Below are 17,970 nucleotides of genomic sequence, written 5' to 3' on the forward strand. Positions count from 1 at the left end.
CTCTCGAATGGATCCGCCTGGGCATACCCTTGGCAGTCTCGGGATTGAGGGGGGTTAAAACAGGGAATTACTGAGGCTGAGGTTACTGCGGTGAGAATAAGAAGAATTAGGAAATCGCAATGCTATTACTGAATATCAGGGCCATGGCCCAGACTGTTTTAAAAGCATGAAAAAAAAATAAAAACGCAAACTTATCAAATACATGCGGGGCGAAGAAGAAAAAAAAAATCAGAAAACAAGATTAACGGGATGTCATGAAGTTCCTCCTATGGCACGCTCTTGGCGTAACCATCCCCCATATGAAAATCGTTCCTTTCGCAACCTCAAAGCATCACTTCCGCTGTATGTTACAAATGCAAGAGAAACGGTGAATCAAAACCAATAATGGTGCACGGTCCTAGAATCCACGATACCCAGTTGCCTGGGGTGTGAAACCGGCACCGTTGGACTGAGGGCCTTGGGTAAGCATGAGCCGCGAGCCTTGCAAGATGGGAGTGTTGTCCTCCTCTGTGCGGGTCGACTTCTCGCGGTTCTTGCGCTCCTCGTTGTCCTTCTTCAGCATCTCGATCGATCGGGTCTGCTCGCAGAGGAAGTTGATCATGAAGGGCATGGTGAAGTCGTGAAGACCCTTACGCCATGAGATCTCCATGATGACGTCGGGGCGGATGAGGTCGTAGCAGGCATAAAGCATGCCAACGTAGCACTCGCGGCTACCAATATCGACAAACTAGTTGCAATTAGTAAAGTTTCGAGCAATGACAGAGATAGCAAACTTACGTAGCGGAGAAGATCCTCCACAATCTCGGGCTTGGCGGATATAGCGGAGGTCTCAATAGCATCCTTGTAGAGCTTGTCTTGCTTGGAGAGCGCAATCGACTTCTCCCAGCGCTTGTTGTTGCGGTAAATGTTGGCCGCAATTTGGCGGAAGAAAATGAGGTCGTGCTTCTCAAGGCGCTGGGCGAGAGCCACAGCATCAAAGTTGTCATTCTGGTCGACAGAGTCCTTAAGCAGCTTGTGGTCCTCCTCCTCAATCAAAAGCTCGTTAATGGCGTCGTTGACAGCCCGCTTGTTCTGAGACTGGACATTGAGCAGGAAAGGCTTGATCAGGGGAATGTTGTCAGAGCTCTGGAAGATGCGAACGACACGGTTCACGTCGATGCGAGCAGTCAGAACCTGAAGCAGGTCAGTGAGCAGGAGGGGCTGCTCCTGAAGGTAGAAGTTGAGCGCCCGGTAGTAGATTTCCAAGTTGGCAACCTTGACGACAATGTCCTTGAATGAGTGGTGTTCCCAGGCATCAGCTGCGCGCTCCATCATGGCGAGCGCAGCGTTGTCCCACTCATCGTAGTGGCAGTACAGGAACACCAGCTCCGGCCAGAGGTTGGCTTCCTCGGAGGCCCGGATCATCTTGGGAATGTTGATGCGGGACCAGAAGAGCTTCAGGTGCTCCATGACACGGTCTGGGTGGTACTTGGACAAAGCAATGCCAAGCTCGGTGAACATACCCATATGAGCCCGCTCGAGACCAAGACCTGCCTCCAAGACAGCGATCAGTTCATCGAAGTAACCATTGCGCTCGTACTGGCGAACGAGGCTCTGCAGCTCTTCGGCGTGAACAATCAGGTTCAGACCGCAAATCTGAGCAAGACGGAATTCCTTCTTCTCAACACAGGCCTCGTTGACTTGCTTCCAGACCTTAACGCTGTTGGCCTTGCGAGCACACTCCACTGCGGCCTGGTAGTCCTCCAGGTGAACCAAGGTAGTCGCCAACTTGGCCCAGTTAGAGATGCTGGTGAAGAAAATCTTAGCAGCGTGGTGGAAGCCTTCAGCGTAAGCCTTGTCACCGGAAGCTTCAATGTCCGCAACATTGGTAGTGCGGAGGAAGTCCTCGAGCTCAGCAAGCTGGTCTAGGCGGGCAAAGCAGAAAGCAAGACCAGTATCAATAGCCGGCTCACGCAGCGTCTTGCGGGCCATGCGAAGGAACTTGACAAGATCCTCATCCTTGCCTGCGTGAGTTGCAGTCTCAATTACCTCGTGGTAGTTGGAGGGGTCATCGGCACGGATGTATGACTCAATTGAGTCAGTCACACGAAGACCATCGAGTTGGGCCTTGGCAACCTTGCTCCAAACCTCGGACAGCTCGACACGCTCAGCAAACTCTTGGGCTCGGTCGATGCTGACAATGTTCTCCACAAGCACGTTGACGGCGGCCAGGTAGTTGTTAACCTTCTTGTAGATTTCAAAGGCCTCCTCGTACAGACCTACGCTGATACACATCTCGGCAATCTCATCAGCGGAGAACTCGTTCAGCTGGTGAATGTAGTCCATCAGGCGACTCTTGTCGGCTTTGGCAGCAGTCAACATCAAGAGGTTCTGCAGGCTGGTGTTATCACTGAAAGGAGAGGGCTCCAGAATGATCTTCTCGAGCAGCTCAATCAGCTCGCCGGGCAGATCGGCCTCGAGGAACGACTTGACGGCGACGGACACCTTCTCGGGTTCAGTAGATTCGGGCACCGCGGTGGCGATGACCTGGTCCACAAGGGAACGCCGGCCCTCATTGTTCTCGCTGAGGACAAAGGTCCAGATCTCGGGATCGGCACGCTCAACGAGGTAACGAGCTTGGGCACGGAACATGGAGTTCTCGTTGGTGATGCTAATAAGCTCCAGATCGTTCTGACCCTTGCTGTAGGCAATGTACGCAAGGTTGGGATCACGCTTCTCGCAGTACTTTCCAACAATGAGGGTGTCGTACTGGTCGTTCTCCTTCAGGAACTTCTCGGGGTCGTTGTTGCTGTCAATGTAGATCTTCGCAAGAGCGTTGTAGACAGCCTGCTGCTGGTTGCCAGTGGCAAGAGTGGCCTCGAGGAAAGGTAGCAGCAACTTAAGGCGGTTTCGGCTCTCGACCTCAGTAACGAGCTCGTCGATGGGGATGACGGATGGGTCAACGGTCGAGAGCAAATTCTTGATGATGGCCTCATCACAGTCAACATCGAGCAAGCCGCCAACAACAGAAGGGGCACGACCAGGGTTGACGCGCTGGACATAAACCTCGATCGACTTGAACTGCTGGTTTTGGTAAAGGTACAGGACCAGATCATGGATAAAGTTGAAACGGTCACAAACAATGATCAGGGGGAGTTGCTCTGTCAGGCGGGCTTCCTTCAGGAAGTTCTTCACCTTCTCGGGGTTGTAGTAGTTGCTCTCACGGCAAATACGCTCAACCTCAGTGACCTGGTTCATGGCGGTAGCAGCCTCAATGTACTTGAAGTGCACCTCAGGGTCCTCGCTGAGGTTGACAATGCTTCCTAGGTAGTAGTAAAGACCCTCGGCAGTACGGTATTTCTCGAAAAGGTCGATCAGGCGGTTAGCACCAAGAAGGTCGGAGAACTTGGTGGCAATCTGGACAACAGCCTGCAGGTTCTGGCGAATGTTTGACTCCAGCATGGTGTCCATGCAGTCGAGAGTCTGCTCCACGGACAAACGACCGAAGTAGCTCATCAGCCACTCGGGGGTCAGCTTGTCGGTGCGAACAATGTTGCGCTTGATTACAGCTGGGTCATCTGAGTTCTCCAGTGCACGCTGGATGAGACCAGCGTTCTCGCAAAGCTGGGCGATACGAGGACGGTCGAAGTGTGTGAAGATTTCGTTGCCGAGGATGGCGTCTGCGACCTGGGGAGCGTTCACAAGGTTCATCTCCAAAAGACGAGTCTGCAGATGGCCATGCTCAGGCTTGTTGTCCTTAAGAGCATCCAGGAGGAACGAAGTGGCCTGCTGGATCATGTTCTGTGACAGGAACACGTCGACAACGCGGTCAAGGTCAACCAATGCGCCGCTTTCTTCATTAGCGAGCTGGGTAGCAAACTCGGCGCCCTTCTCGGGGTTGACGCGAACAATGTGCTGAAGCAGCTGGGTGTAGTCCGGCTGGTATCCAGCTTGCTTGGAGTATGCAAGGATCTTGTCGAACTGACCAGTCTCCGCAAATCCAGCAACAACCTTGTGAGGAACATTAGCTTGGAGATAAACTGTCAGTGCAAGAGACATGTCGTATGGCCGGATGATGTCGCCAAGCTCCTCCGAGCCCTCTAGCTTCTTCTCCTGCATCCACTTCTCGAGCAAGTGCTTGCGATTCTGCTGCAGGACGGGACGGACAAGCTCAACACTTTCGTACTTGTTGAGCGAACCCTTGTCCAGCAGCATACCGAAGTACTGCAAGATCACCGACATCTGGCCGGTTTGAGGAGCGCTCTTAAAACGGTTAATAGTTTCCAGAGTGCGAAGGAAACCCCGGGGGGAGTTGGCGGCAATCTTGGCGGCTTCGGCATAATCCTGCGAGGCCATGAGAGAGTCAAACTGCTGCTGGTACAGGTGATCCGCCCCTGGAAGGCCGGCCTTCGAGGCAAGTTTGATAGCAAGACCGGACATGGCGGGGTTCTCCATGAGGTACTGGATAATATTGGTTTCATCAACGCTGACTGCCAGGACCTGGCCCTTGCGGTTCACACCGACCAGACCGGCTCCCTCGGAATCCGGGGTCGTAGTGAAGATCGTCTCGCTGGAGATGCGGTTCATGAAAATACAAGTACCAGTCTCGAGGTCATAAAGGTGGATGAAGCCGTATTTCGTAACGAGGTAGACCACGTCGTACTTGCTAGACACCTGCATTGCAACGGGGAAATCATTGACCGCCTCTTGTGGGAAGTATACCTCGACGGCCTTCTTCTGGAAGCGAGGGTTGGGTTCTTGGTGATCGATTTCGGCGATCTGCAACTTGGCGCCCGTTTGAGTACGAACGGCGAAAGTGAAGAGGCTGTGGGGTAGAGGAGAGCCCTCGACGGTAATGTTGGCGAAAGAGGCGGCATGACCTTCGATAAATTGAGAGATCCCACGCTCCTTTGAGTAAAGCTGCATCGATCCGACGACACGACCCTGCTGCTGGCTGATACCAACCACGACCATCCACTTCTCCTCGGCGTTGACGCGGTAGTTGATAATTTGGCATCCCTAAAGAGCACCCCCAGATTAGCATACTGGGCTTCCATTGTATTCACATCGCAAACCACATACTGCAAGGTTGGGAAGTCGTTCGAACATCTTAACAGGGTTCTGCTGTGTAGCATCGTAGACGTCCCAGTGGTAGACCGATGAGTCGGTGACCAGGCCGAGGGAGCTTTCGCTGAACCACTTCCAGTAGACAATATCTTCATTCATATTCGCCGACTTCAGCTTTTGCCGTGCGCCAAGGTCGAAGATCTGAATGGTACGGCCCTGAGCCTTCAAGGCGATGATGTTCTTGTTCCAATGCATGATCGCACTGTCGGCGTTGATCGGGCGTCGTAGAACTTCATTGTTGTTCTTGAGATCAATAATGATGACTTCAGGTTTGCTATCATCGTCCAGCTTTTGACGGACACAAACGTAGCGATCGGATTCTAGTGTCTAAAACAGAAGATTGTCAAGTTAGCCGGGCCTTGTCATCCATGTTTTGGGGGTCAGTCGCAAGGCAACAGTAGACAACTTACACATGAAGTGAAGCCAATTGATGCCGGCTGTAAACATAAACGTTAGTAAAAGTCCGATGATATCCAGAAATATTGTGATGCGTGGCTGGTGCATTTGTCTTGAAGCTCGAGCTCATCACGAAGCATCGCCGAAACATGGTTGGGTGTACATACCGCAATGCCGACAGAGGTCAACTGTAGAATTCAGGCACAGGTCAGTTTCAAAGCTCCAATGGTTATGAGATAGAGATGAGGGGTAACCACGTACATTGACCAGCTCTGTGAACTTGATAGGGAGAGGTGCCATATTTACGTAGGCCGCAGTACGACCTAGTTCGCCGAATGAAACGCCACGCAAAGAAGGCTAAAGGATTGAAGTATGTTGAAAAAGGGTGATGAAATGCGAATGTCACGAGGAAGAAAAAAGAAAAGAAGAAGAAGAAGTATGAAGAGAGGAGGGGGGTAGAGATCTGGTAGATGCGGAAGTGACCTCAGGAGGCCGCTGCTGTCGTTGCTGAGGTGTCGCTTATGATTTGATCACGTGATACAGGAGGTCGTCCCTTTCAGATGCAGTGTTTGTAGTTAAGAAAGATAAAGAGAGAGCAAAGTAAAATATAGATAGCAAACTACTGATATCTTGTTTGTCAGATTAACCTGAGAGAAGTACTGTCAACTCAAGTTCATACGCATGTTGGAGATATAGTTACCTGACCGCCCTCACAATGTTTACTCCTAAGTAACTAGGTAACTAACACGTTACCACTCATCCACCTAGCCACGTTCTCTTTGTTTCGTCTAACGTTTGGAGTCAAATTCTACTGCTCTGAAATATATCACACTCACTCTACTCTTTGAGGACACCCATTTCTCTAAATGCAGGCTATTGATGCCTGCAAGAGAATATAAACTGAACCTCATCGCGTGGACCCTGGAAGCAAGGAATGTGCATGTTCAGCCCATTTTATATTCCAACCGTGACAAGCAGCCTCTCGCGGCTAAAATCAATACTTCCGAACTCAGGAGGTTCTAGGATTGGGATTTGGATTTGGCCCCTTAACCAGATCCTGATCCACTCTAGCGGAGCCTGTCATCCAACCATTACAATTTCGGTTGAAATATTCAGACGTCATCAGGTGAGCAGCGCCTGAGTCCCTTCGGCACTTTCCCATTATGAAGATACTTAAACCACAGATCCCAGCTGCAGTGACCCCCAATCTAAGACATCTCCCCAAGCTAAGGCAATATATCCGACTGCCAACAGTCCAGTAGAGCCCAGGAGGAAGTTATTCCGATGGTCTTTGACCCCAAATTCATATCAAACCCCGAATCGGTGTCACTGGAGTGCACATCGGCCCATATTTACTCGCATTTCTCGGCGTAACCGATCAATTATCACGCACACAGCGCCACGCGGCTTGTGGATGGTTCTCCATGTCGGCTGAGCCAAGTCCCGAAGGATCTCTGGCCAAGGTCATCCCCACGCCAAGCCAGCCTTAAAGTGTGTGATGCGGGATGTTGCTTATATCCTGTCCTCGCATTGGAGGGAGGTCGGTTCCAAGCCCTTGGCATCTGCTTGGCTCCCTAGCGGAGTGGTATTCTACTTGTCCGAAACTCGGGCCATCCTGGGGTGCAGCGACATTCATTGTTCCTACCACGAGAAAAATGCGGGATGGAGATAAAAATGCGGGATGGAGATGCGGGGATAGATCGTGGTTTTGTACCTATAAAATGGTGGGCGTAGACGTAGAAATCGAAAGGAATATGCCACAGATCACCTGGAAAAATCCCACAAAATCTACTATCAAATTTTCTGGGCGGCTTTGTTCAGAGTGATCTGATTATTCTGTTGGTTAGCTTGCTGTGCCTGCTTCTTCTACTTTCTTGCCCCTGTTTTTTCTCTTTTTTTTTTGCTTTTTTGATAGATTGCCATAATGGCTTCTTCAAATGAGAGGGCAGATCCCATTCCGGATGGTATGTTCGCCACGGCACGTCAGTCCATTGGAGATCTCTTCATCTGGAAGCAGCGTGTCGAGGTGACTAATGAGCACGGGGAGTCATACGCAGAATGGCAAACTCCAGAGCCTATTAAGAACCCTTTCAGTCTCATGGCGCAGCTTTCAGCTCGAGACTGGCTATTCTTTATAGTGGGACTTATTGCCTGGACTGCCGATGCATTTGACTTCCATGCCCTCTCCATCCAGACAGTAAAGCTGGCAGACTACTACAATAGATCCAAGACAGATATTACGACTGCCATTACTCTGACTCTGCTCCTGAGGAGTGTAGGAGCTGCATTCTTTGGACTCGCTGGTGACAAATATGGTCGTAAATGGCCCATGGTGCTCAACATGATCATTCTGGGAATCTTGCAAATTGCCACCATTTATAGTAAGACCTTCCAGCAGTTCTTGGCTGTACGAAGTCTCTTTGGTCTTTTCATGGGTGGCGTTTATGGAAATGCTATCTCGATGGCTTTGGAACATTGCCCGTGAGTTTTATCTTCCAAGGCTCAATGACTTTTGTTAATCATCCTACAAACCAGTGTCAACGCGAGAGGCCTTATGTCTGGAATCCTCCAACAAGGGTATTCCATGGGATATGTGTTTGCAGCATGTGCCAACCTTGGTGTTGGCGGTGGAACGGAAACTTGGAAGACTGTGTTCTGGATTGCAGGTGAGTTTACTATTCCCACTGAATACTGTTTGTCCACCACTAACAACTTTTCCTATGCAGCCGGTATCTCAATTGCAGTTGGTCTCGTCCGCATCTGCTTCCCCGAGTCACAGTCCTTTATCGAAGCCAAGAAAGCCGGCAAGCGAACAATGAACGCAGGCGAATTTTGGCGTGAAACAATAAGCATGATTGGCAAGGAGTGGCGCATGTGTGTCTACTGTATCATTCTCATGACCTGGGTATGTTATGACTGATATTCCAGCCCCTATCAGCAGTTATCTAATTTGTCCGGCGATAGTTCAATTTCTATTCCCACACATCCCAAGACTCGTACACCACATTCATGCTCACTGCAAAGGAGCTTGATAACGACGGCGCCTCACGGGCTTCAATTCTGATGAAGACAGGAGCCTGTGTGGGCGGAACCATCATCGGCTACCTGTCCCAATTCTTCGGTCGTCGCCGAGCAATCATCATGGCCGCTTTTGTATCTGGGGTCCTCATCCCGGCATGGATTCTCCCAGAAGGCGAGGGGTCTCTGAGCGCGACAGGATTCTTCATGCAATTCTTCATTCAAGGAGCATGGGGTGTGATTCCCGTTCATCTGGCCGAACTATCACCCCCCGCGTTCCGCTCTTCGTTCACGGGTCTGACATACCAGATTGGAAACATGATTTCCTCGCCATCGTCGCAGATTATAAACGCAGTCTCTGAATCCACATTTATCACTAGTGCAAGCGGCCATCGTGTTGAGGCCTATGGGCCTGTGATGGGAGTTGCTACTGCGATCATTGCTCTCGGTATCATGGTCACTACTGCTATTGGTCCTGAGAAGCGTGGTCGCCGGTTCGAAAGTGTTGTGGCTGGAGTTGACGACGCTGCCAATGCCAAAGCCATGGATTTGGAAGCTGGTGAGGATGATCATAAGCCAAGTGACAAGAACATTGAGATGGCGAATCAGAAAATCTGAATTGCTACTTCTGGTAGTTGATAGTTGATTTTGGGATCGGCGTAATTTCCGGCGCTTTTTTCATTCCACGGAGTGCAATATAGAGAGGCTTGTACCTACTATATTCTCCCACTTGTCTGGGTTTGTTATGATTTATGTCCAAGGATAACAGAAGAACAACGAGAGAATGAAATGATACTATAAGTGTTAGACCGCACCATATATAACACAATCCCATGTGTAAATTACGTACGTGGAGGGTACCATGGCTTTTGTATGAGATGCCCATACACAAGGTACTATAAACCCTTCATACATATCTCAACCACAGCATGATTTAGGTAGTAATTAAACCTAACTTATGATACTTAGTTCTTTGGTTGTATATATTCGAGAAGTGTTAATTTACAGATAGTGTTTAGAGTACATATATATGTAATGGTTCAGGAAGATTTTGCATTACCATCTTTTAGAAGAGCTTTCAATTTTGATCTCTAATATAGTAAAGAAGAGTTTTTCTTGATGTAAATTACTTGACTTACATCAATCTTTATTGAATCAAGCGTGTCCTATTCGTCTTGCCGTAAAACTTGCATATAACGAACTAATTGAGACACAACAAACTACGTACTTGTGACCGAAGTGTTTTAAAGTACAGGACTATAGTACATATATATCATATATATATCTATGTAGGTTAAATACAAGTTTAGTTCAAAATGTCACCACTGCTCTGTTTCTTTCTATGCCTATAGCTTCCTCGCCTGTAAAGCCTCTCATGATTCTACAGAAGCTTCATATTTTAATGATGCCTATCCCAAAATGAAGGGTTGGAGTCGCCGCTACTCAGAAAGCGGAGACCTTCTAAGAGGTGGCAATCGACCAACGAGGCATTTTACCTACATAGGGAATAATAATTGACTAGGTAGTTGAAATTTCTCGGCTCAGCTCCGATATAACGAATTTGTAAGGCAGAGAGTTTAACGGTTTGTAGTAAGGGCAAATTTCCGTTATTACTATGGTGGATGAATTGAAGCGGATTACTTTACTAGAATTTCCAGACAGGCTTCTATATCTATATGACTATCGACTGTTAATATTAAAGTAATTCAGGTATCTCAAAAGTCATGTCATTTCAATCGTCTAAGTACCCACCGACAACCCCCCATTATGGATAGAGCAGAACCAAGTATAGTAAACTCTGGGGTAGAAAGACTCAAGTCTTCTAGCTGCGTGTCTCGGAGTCCACATCGATTTCGGGTGGAGGATGGGTTATCCAAACTGTAGGACAAGCCGCTGTTTAAGTCGCCATACAGTTTGTTGTATAAGCGTGGGCAGTTCTCATGTTGGCATTGTCGTCATATCGGAGGACCATATTGTCACTCTACAAGCTACGGCCGGTTTACTTCTATGCCAGGCAAATGGCACCTACGAGGATAGGATAAGGACAGACAAGATAGGCCAGAACAAGGTACCCAATCCACCACGAGAAGATTCTCGCCGGGAAAGAGACCGACTCTTTGACGAAGCCCGGAAGGCATTCTCAAGCGAGTCTTGGCTAGACACTAGGTCGAAACCCAGTGTCCGCCATCCAATTCAACAATGGTTATGCGGAAAACATCACCTCTCGTGAAGCCTCATTGTGAAAAGGGAAAAGCAGCAGTAAAAAGGTAATAATGAATTCATGTCTCTCCCACGCCTATCCTGGTTGCCGGAGTACAAAATCAAGACCATGTTGGATGCAGAGATCAAGGGGCCCGCTGACTGGCAGTGGGGTGCCCGTCCACAAATTTTGTTTCCTCGAGTACTCGGGATAATTTTTTGGTTCTTGTCGAGTACCTCGTACTTCACAGGCCCTACCCAGCCATTATCTCTGATTTAGAGAGACTTAACGGATAATTCCATCGTACTTGGTCTTGTACCACTTCATGGTCTCGGAGGTGGTGATGCGGTGGTTGACACCGATCTTGGACTGGCAGCGGCGGCGCTTGGCAACGCGGGCACCGGGGCGGTCCCTAAAATAGTTTGTTAATATCCAGAAGTCGTCATGGTAAAATGCAGTGTAAAAGTAGAAAACTTACATGCAGACGAAGAAGTCCATGCCGTAGATACCAATACCGGGATCGTACTTGATACCGAGATCGATGTGCTCGCTGATACCGAATCCGAAGTTACCGGTCTCAGAGAAGTTGCGCTTGCGGAGCTCGTACTCCTTGACCTTGAGGCCACGCTCGAGGATCTCCTCGGCCTTGGCGCCACGGATGGTGACGTGGACGGAGATCTTTTCGTTACGGCGGATACCGAAGGTACGGACGGTGTAACGGGCCTTGCTGTAGACGGGGGTCTGACCGGACAGCTGCTCGAGAACCTTGGCGGCACGAGTGAGTCTATCACCGGACTCTCCGACGGAGATGTTCAGGACCAACTTCGACAGGCGAAGGGATCGGCAGGGGTTCTCGGCCTTAGTAACTTGGGCGGACTGCATAATGTTAGTCGCAAATCATGAAATGGTGCATCTCGTCAACGAATAGATATTTCAGGGAAATTGAAGATTGGGTGCGCGCAAGATGGGAATCTCCAGGTTTGGGCCCAGATTAAATGGAATGGAGTAAAGCAAGCAGTCAATCTGGAATGTATGATTTGGATCGCAAGAGCTGAACATACCATGACGGCGGTTGGGCGTGAAGTGGTTGTCGACTGAGGAGACAAGAGTGATCGCGGAAAAAGAGAAAGTGTGGACTGTGGGTTCCTACACGTGATTTGGAAGCCCTGATCTTTGCTTTGGTAATGAGCCTAATTTTAGCGCTTAGTCAGGAAGACTTTCGACCCGCTTTGTGCCTGAGGCACCAAAGGGCTTACAAGGTTCCAAGTCCACGGGTTGGGACTGAGCTGACTCATGTCTTAGGTAATTCAGTATCAAGAACTGGCAGCACCCGACAAGCTTGAGCTTCACATCTTCGATAGGATCTTGCATCTTTGCTTCATCCGCCACAGTAGAAAGACTTTCTCTATCTACTGATATCTATTTTTTGGTCTGTCAAGTCGCATCCGTGCGCGCTCTCTAGCCAACATGGCTTCCCACAAGATGGTGAGTTTCTCGTCCCCATTTCCACCCCCGAAACCCGTGCGGTCAATGGCTGTCGCTAACTTCTCTCGTTTAGCAAAACCTTGTGAGTCTGGCTAAAATTACTTCTAGTTCTCGATTGGAATATCTAACTTCTCGTCCAGATTAACTACCGGATGCGCGTAACACTGAACGATGGACGTCAAATGACCGGTTCCATGCTTGCATTCGATAAGGTATTTCTCGCTGCTTCAGAAAGCGAGGCGCTCAAGCTGACATTTCTGCTCTCTAGCACATGAACCTAGTTCTTGCAGACACAGAAGAATTCCGTCGCATCAAGCGGAAGTCCAAGCCCGCTGCCGGTCCCACAAACGCCCCGCTGGTCGAAGCGGAAGAGAAGCGAAGCCTTGGCCTGACTATCGTGCGCGGTACTCAAGTTGTGTCTTGCTCTGTTGAAGGTCCTCCTCCTGCCGACCCCTCTGCCCGACTTGGAACTACTGGACCCGGCGCAGCTGCCACTCTTGCCGCGGGCCCTGGTATCAGCAAGCCCGCTGGCCGCGGCCTGCCTATCGGACTCGGAGGCCCTGCAGCCGGCGTTGGTGGACCCCCACCCCCAGGCGGCTTTGGATTCCCCCCTGGAGGTTTCCCAGGTGCCCCTGCTCCCGGCTTCGCTGGACGTGGAGGCCCCCCCGGTGGACCTCGTAAGTACTCCTATTTGCCTACACTGACTAAGACTCAAACTGACTGGCTTCTTTCTAGCTGGGTTTGTGCCTCCTCCTGGATTTGCTCCTCAGGGTGGCCCTCGTAAGTTTGCGCCCAAATCATTCTCCCATTCCATCTTCCATCTTCCATGCTAATATTTTATTCTCATAGCTGCCGGTTTCCAACCTCCTCCTGGCTTCCAGCCTCCCGGTCAGGGACGCGGATACCCTCCTCCTGGATTTAGTGGCAGGTAATTGGAAATGTGCACAGAGGATTATTCTATGCTTCAAATCATCGGCGATCTGATTTCACCCCGAAAGTAACAAGGGCGGCTCAGCGCAGAATAAGAACAATTGTCAACGCCTCCAGCGAGAGATAACGATACGCGGACAGGCTGGATTACCCCAACTTCTACTGGGCAAGGCGTTGCGGCGCATGGATGGAGGTCGTGTCGAGGAACAGGACAAAAAAGACCAAAATCCTTTTGAATTACGCATTAAGTCAAAAAAAAAAATATGCTAGCTTTTAAACGCGGCCTTCTCATTCAACCCTGTCTAATATCCCGATTCTTAATATCCACTTCCTGTTAAATTATGTTGTCTTCTATATTGTATGCTGTCTCCTTCCACTGCCTACATCGATAGGCCTATATGTAACAGATTTGCGTTCGTATCATATACCACCTCGTTGGTTTCTTCTTTTGTCGTTATTTGAACATTAAATCGTAACATGAAGGTGAATTCGAGGTCATCGGCGTGAAGTATCAATCCAATATATATTTGTGTAGCTCTTCTTATATTGCGCCCGAAAACCACAATATATGAAGAATACAACTAAAAATGACGATATTGTACATAATCACCAATAGTCACTAGCTATTTGCACTCATCTTGATACAATAACATGATACTTGATCCATAAGATATCAGTTTTAACGAAGATAATATTGTAGTAATCTAGTCCACGTGACACGGCCGACCCCGGGTATGTCGAGCACTTCCGCATCATCCAGATATCGACCTTTCCTCCCCCGAATCCAATCCCGTGTGATAACTCCCAGCAACTTCACAATGGCTGCTGTTATTAAGGCAATCAACGCCAAGATCCGCTCCAACTCGGTGCTGGACTATGTCTGCTCAACCCGTACGTATCGACCCCAGCTTCCCTTCCCGCCCCGAGATCGGCCAACGGCAAATGAAACCGAAGGAGAATAAGCACTGGCAGCGACGTCAAGGATGAGAGAAACTCGCTTTTCCCTCGCAAACCTGCACTCCAACAAATCAATAAAGAACAAATGAATTGCACGGATTGCTGACAATCAATGGCGCTTCCTAGACTTCTGGGGCCCTGTCTCCAATTTCGGTATCCCCATTGCCGCTGTGATGGACACACAGAAGGACGCTGAGATGTACGTTGTTATCCGATAAATGATGAGAGCTTCGGCTTTTGCCTTCTGCATTACCCTTGGCTGCAATAATCTCAGAGCAACCGTACTGAAACTCCATCTTCACAGCATCTCCGGCCCCATGACCGGTGCCCTCGTTGTCTACGCTGCCACCTTCATGCGCTACTCCCTTGCTATCACCCCCAAGAACTACCTCCTCTTCGCATGCCACTTGACCAACTTCGGCGCCCAGACTACCCAGGGATTCCGTTATCTCAACTACTGGAAGTACGTTTCGTCCCGTCAAGGCCTGTTTTGGTCTTGTCTGTCTACAAGCATCATATGACTGTGTTTACTAATTCGGTTCTACTTTGCAGGTGGGGAGGTCGGGAAAAGCAGCTCGCCGAGCAGGCTGGTAAGGGCGGCGCAGCCGCCGAGGCCGGTGCTTAAGAATCGTCTCCGGGAAGAAATTGTTTGTGCTTTTTTTCCGGTTCATTGGGGCTAATAAGCATCTGTCTCGCTTCGCAGTATTGCACCTCCATATACATGGTTTGCTGGTTTCTGCATTGAGGCCAGATGAGTCCCGGACAATGATAAAAGAGGAGGCATATAGAGGGAGACCTGCGGGTTTGAGGAAGACGCTTAGATATTGGCGCGGGCTGCACTCTAGTTCCGGTCTGCTGATAGTCATTGTACATATGCTCTAATTATTGCGCTCAAATCACATTGCCTTCATGGTATGACCTATCTTTTTGATTGTGAGGACTTCGAGGTTCGATGATAGCCTCGGCCTGTTATTTTTGATTCATTCCTGATCCGGTGGACTTCTCAAAGAAAGCCCTATAAATATTATCGAGTAGATAGTCCCCCAAACCAAGAAAATATGTATACAGAAAGGGTATTCTGACCCCAAAATTCGCCGACTATACTGACAATTTGACCGAGACTGTGAAGAACATCACAAGTATGCCCTCCGTTCTTGTGTTGAAGCAACATATGAAAACCCAATGATAGATATACCAGTCTAGGGTTGAGACAGAATAAAGAAATGCAACAAGACCTATCTCGCCACGCTCTACAGTAACCGAAAAGAAAAATAAAATAAAATAAAACTTCTTCAAAGAGAGTCACAGTATCCTGGGCTTTGAGGGACATCAGGGCCCATCCAGCTCATGAGGGTCAGGTACGTCGTATAGACGCAGCATACGGCGCCGAAGACAGCAAGAGCCATGTCGGCAATCGCCTGGCGTTTGGAGCGAGCACAAGCACGCAGGTGCAGGAGGGGCTATAGCGATGTAATGAGTGAGTCATACCGTTCTGTGATGATTAGGAGAATATAGGATGAGGACATACCGGATATACGTAGATCAATGGAACACAAGCAAAGCTTCCGACCAGGGAAACGAACTTGTCTAGATCATTTGCACCACACCAGGCGATAAAAGCACAGACCATAACCAGGAAGAAACGGAAGCTGTTTTTCTTCCACTTGATATATGGGTTATACTTGCCACTGCGAGTGAAGAGCTCGTTCTCCATAATGCGGATAGCGGGGAAGAGCTGCAACGGAGTGCTTAGCAGGATGGCAAGTGAGTAGAGGAACTGGACAACGTTGACAAATTTATCATCCTGGGGGAGGTTAAGAAGAATGACGGTCTTCGTGGCCGATCCATAAGCCGCGTAACTCAGGGCACCGGCAGACAGGAAGATAAAGGTGATCACAACCATGACACCGGCCAGGACACCAGGGAACCTGTTTGGCTGCTTCATTGATTCTTGAATCGGGATGATGAGACCGATACCTTCGTATGTGAAGATGGCGGTACCAATGAACATGGACCAGTTGGCTGGATTGAAGGAAATGACGTCTGAAATGCCGCCCTGGTCAACCAGAGTGCTGATATCGTAGTAGTAGATATATAGTAGACCCAAAAGAATAAAGGCATCAGCAATAAGGGCGGTAAACCCAAGTTTGCTGATGTCCCGAATCAAAGACAGAGGGAGGAAGATGACCAGCTGCAACAAAACCATGTACTTGATGTCAATGAATGTCACACACTTGCTCACAGCTAGTACGAATGCCTGCAAATTTTGCGAGACAAAGACAATGTACGCTGCCACAAAGCCTAACTGACTCAGGACAATTGATCCGAGAATGATGCGTCGCATGTGCTTGCCATATAGGATGCCACCGATATCACCGAAGGACCCCTCGATCTTCATGCGAGTATTGACCAAAAGGATGAACGCATAATAGCTCAGAATTGAGACTCCCAGAAGCACCATGCTACTGAAGAGCATACCACCATTGAGGAAGGCTCGTGGCAGGAACAAAATGCCGGTACCTACAAAGGATTTGAGCAGTAAGAGTACTGCACCTGTTGTAGTAGTTGTCCCTGGCGGTGAGCGCTGCTTATGCTTTCTCTTCTTCCGACCCGCTTCAGGCTGCAATAGCGCTGCGTCTTCTCCAGACTCTCTGCCCTCTTCGACCTCGTCCCAGGCATCAGATGAGAAGTACTCGTCCGGCCCTAGCACCTCGTCATCTTCCTCCAATTCTTCTCCAGCAAAGTGTCCATAGAGAGTCAAGAACTCCAAGAAGCTCGTAGTCGGGAGTTGAGGTGCGCCATGTCCATTGGGCGCCCCTGTATTTGACCCGTGAACACTTCCGCGGTGTGGACTTCCAGCTGCTCTTCGTAGATAATCTCTGCGGAACCCTCCTGGAACCCGGATTGTGTCAATGTCTTCCGTATCGGCCTCTGGCCTTGGTCGGCTGACGCTGAAGCTTTTGCTGCGCAGGAACCGCCCTGCGGCTTCGGCCTCGGCATCCTCCGCCCAACGGTAAACTTGTCGTGTGATATCACCACCCTGAAGCTGTAGACTCGAGAAGTTATCCTCACCACCAAGGCTGGTCGCAATTTCCGACTGATTGTCTGTATGTTCCGTGACTAGATGCCGCTTGATAACTTCAGGGTCTTCGTATGGCGCCATACCCGGAGAGTCGGTTCCATTTTTTGTATCAAAAGAGCCATACTGAGAGGCTAATGGTCGGGTATCTAGAGTGGAATGCACCGCAGGGGATCCGTTGTGTCGCGACGGAGTTCCAAATCTCGGCGGCGAGCGACCAAGGCTTTCTTGGATTTGGGATGCAAGGATAGAATGTCCAGGACCGGGAATCGAGGATGGGTTGGCAATCGACCTGGAAAACTCCTGCTCGGTGCTGATATTTGTGACAGGTCGGCTGGCCGGAATACCCTGTCGAGACGACAAGGATGTTCCCAACGAAGGGGAGGGTACTGGGGATGCGAGGCGGGCCATGGAAGCCTGTCTGCCACCAAACTCAGGTGCGGGGGACCTCGAGCGCACTGAGGACGAGGCTATTGGCACAGATCGAGCTGGGTTTAGGGACGAGCCCTCTCCATTATCCGTCATTTTGAAGGTGGCCTCAGGGTCAAGTTAGCTCCTGACAAGATGCCGTGTTTAGGCTCGGGGAATGGGCATGGAAAGAATGCCGGATGCTTGAAATAACAGTGCAGGTCAGCTTCTCGGAGGGAATATTCAGGTTGAAAAGGCCAAAGTTTAACTGAAGGAGGGTTCGAGACACTAATCATAGCGCCAAGCACCCCGTGGCCGATCAACTCCAAGTGCGGTTGATGGGATGCAAACTGAAAAATGTTTGCACCCACCAACGTCATGTACTGATACA

The 17,970-nt window shown here is 49.5% G+C and overlaps 6 protein-coding genes across 6 annotated transcripts; 3 read left to right on the forward strand and 3 right to left on the reverse strand.

Annotated features, from left to right (window-relative positions):
- Positions 1–397: 397 nt before the first annotated feature.
- Positions 398–5,936, reverse strand: N7516_011416 (uncharacterized protein; the record flags this gene model as incomplete). The annotated part of the gene is made up of 6 exons (XM_057224134.1): positions 5,764–5,936; positions 5,670–5,690; positions 5,517–5,543; positions 5,062–5,433; positions 778–4,998; positions 398–727 (listed from the first exon to the last, which is right to left on the reverse strand). The coding sequence occupies exons 1-6, from the start codon at positions 5,800–5,802 to the stop codon at positions 398–400; spliced, it is 5,010 nt and encodes a 1,669-aa protein (XP_057069274.1). The 5' UTR covers positions 5,803–5,936.
- A 1,490-nt stretch (positions 5,937–7,426) lies between these two features.
- On the forward strand, positions 7,427–9,138 carry N7516_011417 (carboxylic acid transport protein; the record flags this gene model as incomplete). Its single annotated transcript, XM_057224135.1, has 4 exons — positions 7,427–7,983; positions 8,038–8,168; positions 8,229–8,407; positions 8,467–9,138. 4 exons carry the CDS (start codon positions 7,427–7,429, stop codon positions 9,136–9,138), a joined length of 1,539 nt encoding a protein of 512 aa, XP_057069275.1.
- Positions 9,139–10,780: 1,642 nt separating this feature from the next.
- N7516_011418 (60S ribosomal uL5 domain-containing protein) lies at positions 10,781–12,091 on the reverse strand (the record flags this gene model as incomplete). Its single annotated transcript, XM_057224136.1, has 5 exons — positions 10,781–11,132; positions 11,199–11,596; positions 11,782–11,910; positions 11,977–12,006; positions 12,056–12,091. 5 exons carry the CDS (start codon positions 12,089–12,091, stop codon positions 11,006–11,008), a joined length of 720 nt encoding a protein of 239 aa, XP_057069276.1. The 3' UTR covers positions 10,781–11,005.
- A 96-nt stretch (positions 12,092–12,187) lies between these two features.
- Positions 12,188–13,137, forward strand: N7516_011419 (small nuclear ribonucleoprotein-associated protein; the record flags this gene model as incomplete). Its single annotated transcript, XM_057224137.1, has 6 exons — positions 12,188–12,205; positions 12,279–12,287; positions 12,346–12,417; positions 12,474–12,882; positions 12,941–12,985; positions 13,055–13,137. 6 exons carry the CDS (start codon positions 12,188–12,190, stop codon positions 13,135–13,137), a joined length of 636 nt encoding a protein of 211 aa, XP_057069277.1.
- A 699-nt stretch (positions 13,138–13,836) lies between these two features.
- Positions 13,837–14,717, forward strand: N7516_011420 (pyruvate transporter MPC1; the record flags this gene model as incomplete). The annotated part of the gene is made up of 4 exons (XM_057224138.1): positions 13,837–14,026; positions 14,219–14,291; positions 14,397–14,555; positions 14,645–14,717. Coding segments are annotated over 4 exons (495 nt in total), but the record flags the coding sequence as incomplete, so codon positions are not given.
- A 667-nt stretch (positions 14,718–15,384) lies between these two features.
- N7516_011421 (putative amino acid transporter) lies at positions 15,385–17,696 on the reverse strand (the record flags this gene model as incomplete). The annotated part of the gene is made up of 2 exons (XM_057224139.1): positions 15,385–15,552; positions 15,621–17,696. The coding sequence occupies 2 exons, from the start codon at positions 17,694–17,696 to the stop codon at positions 15,385–15,387; spliced, it is 2,244 nt and encodes a 747-aa protein (XP_057069279.1).
- Positions 17,697–17,970: the final 274 nt, after the last annotated feature.

This window comes from Penicillium verrucosum (genome assembly GCF_028828655.1).
Source record: "Penicillium verrucosum strain IBT 35672 chromosome Unknown utg000005l_segment0_segment0, whole genome shotgun sequence".
Taxonomy (NCBI): domain Eukaryota; kingdom Fungi; phylum Ascomycota; class Eurotiomycetes; order Eurotiales; family Aspergillaceae; genus Penicillium; species Penicillium verrucosum.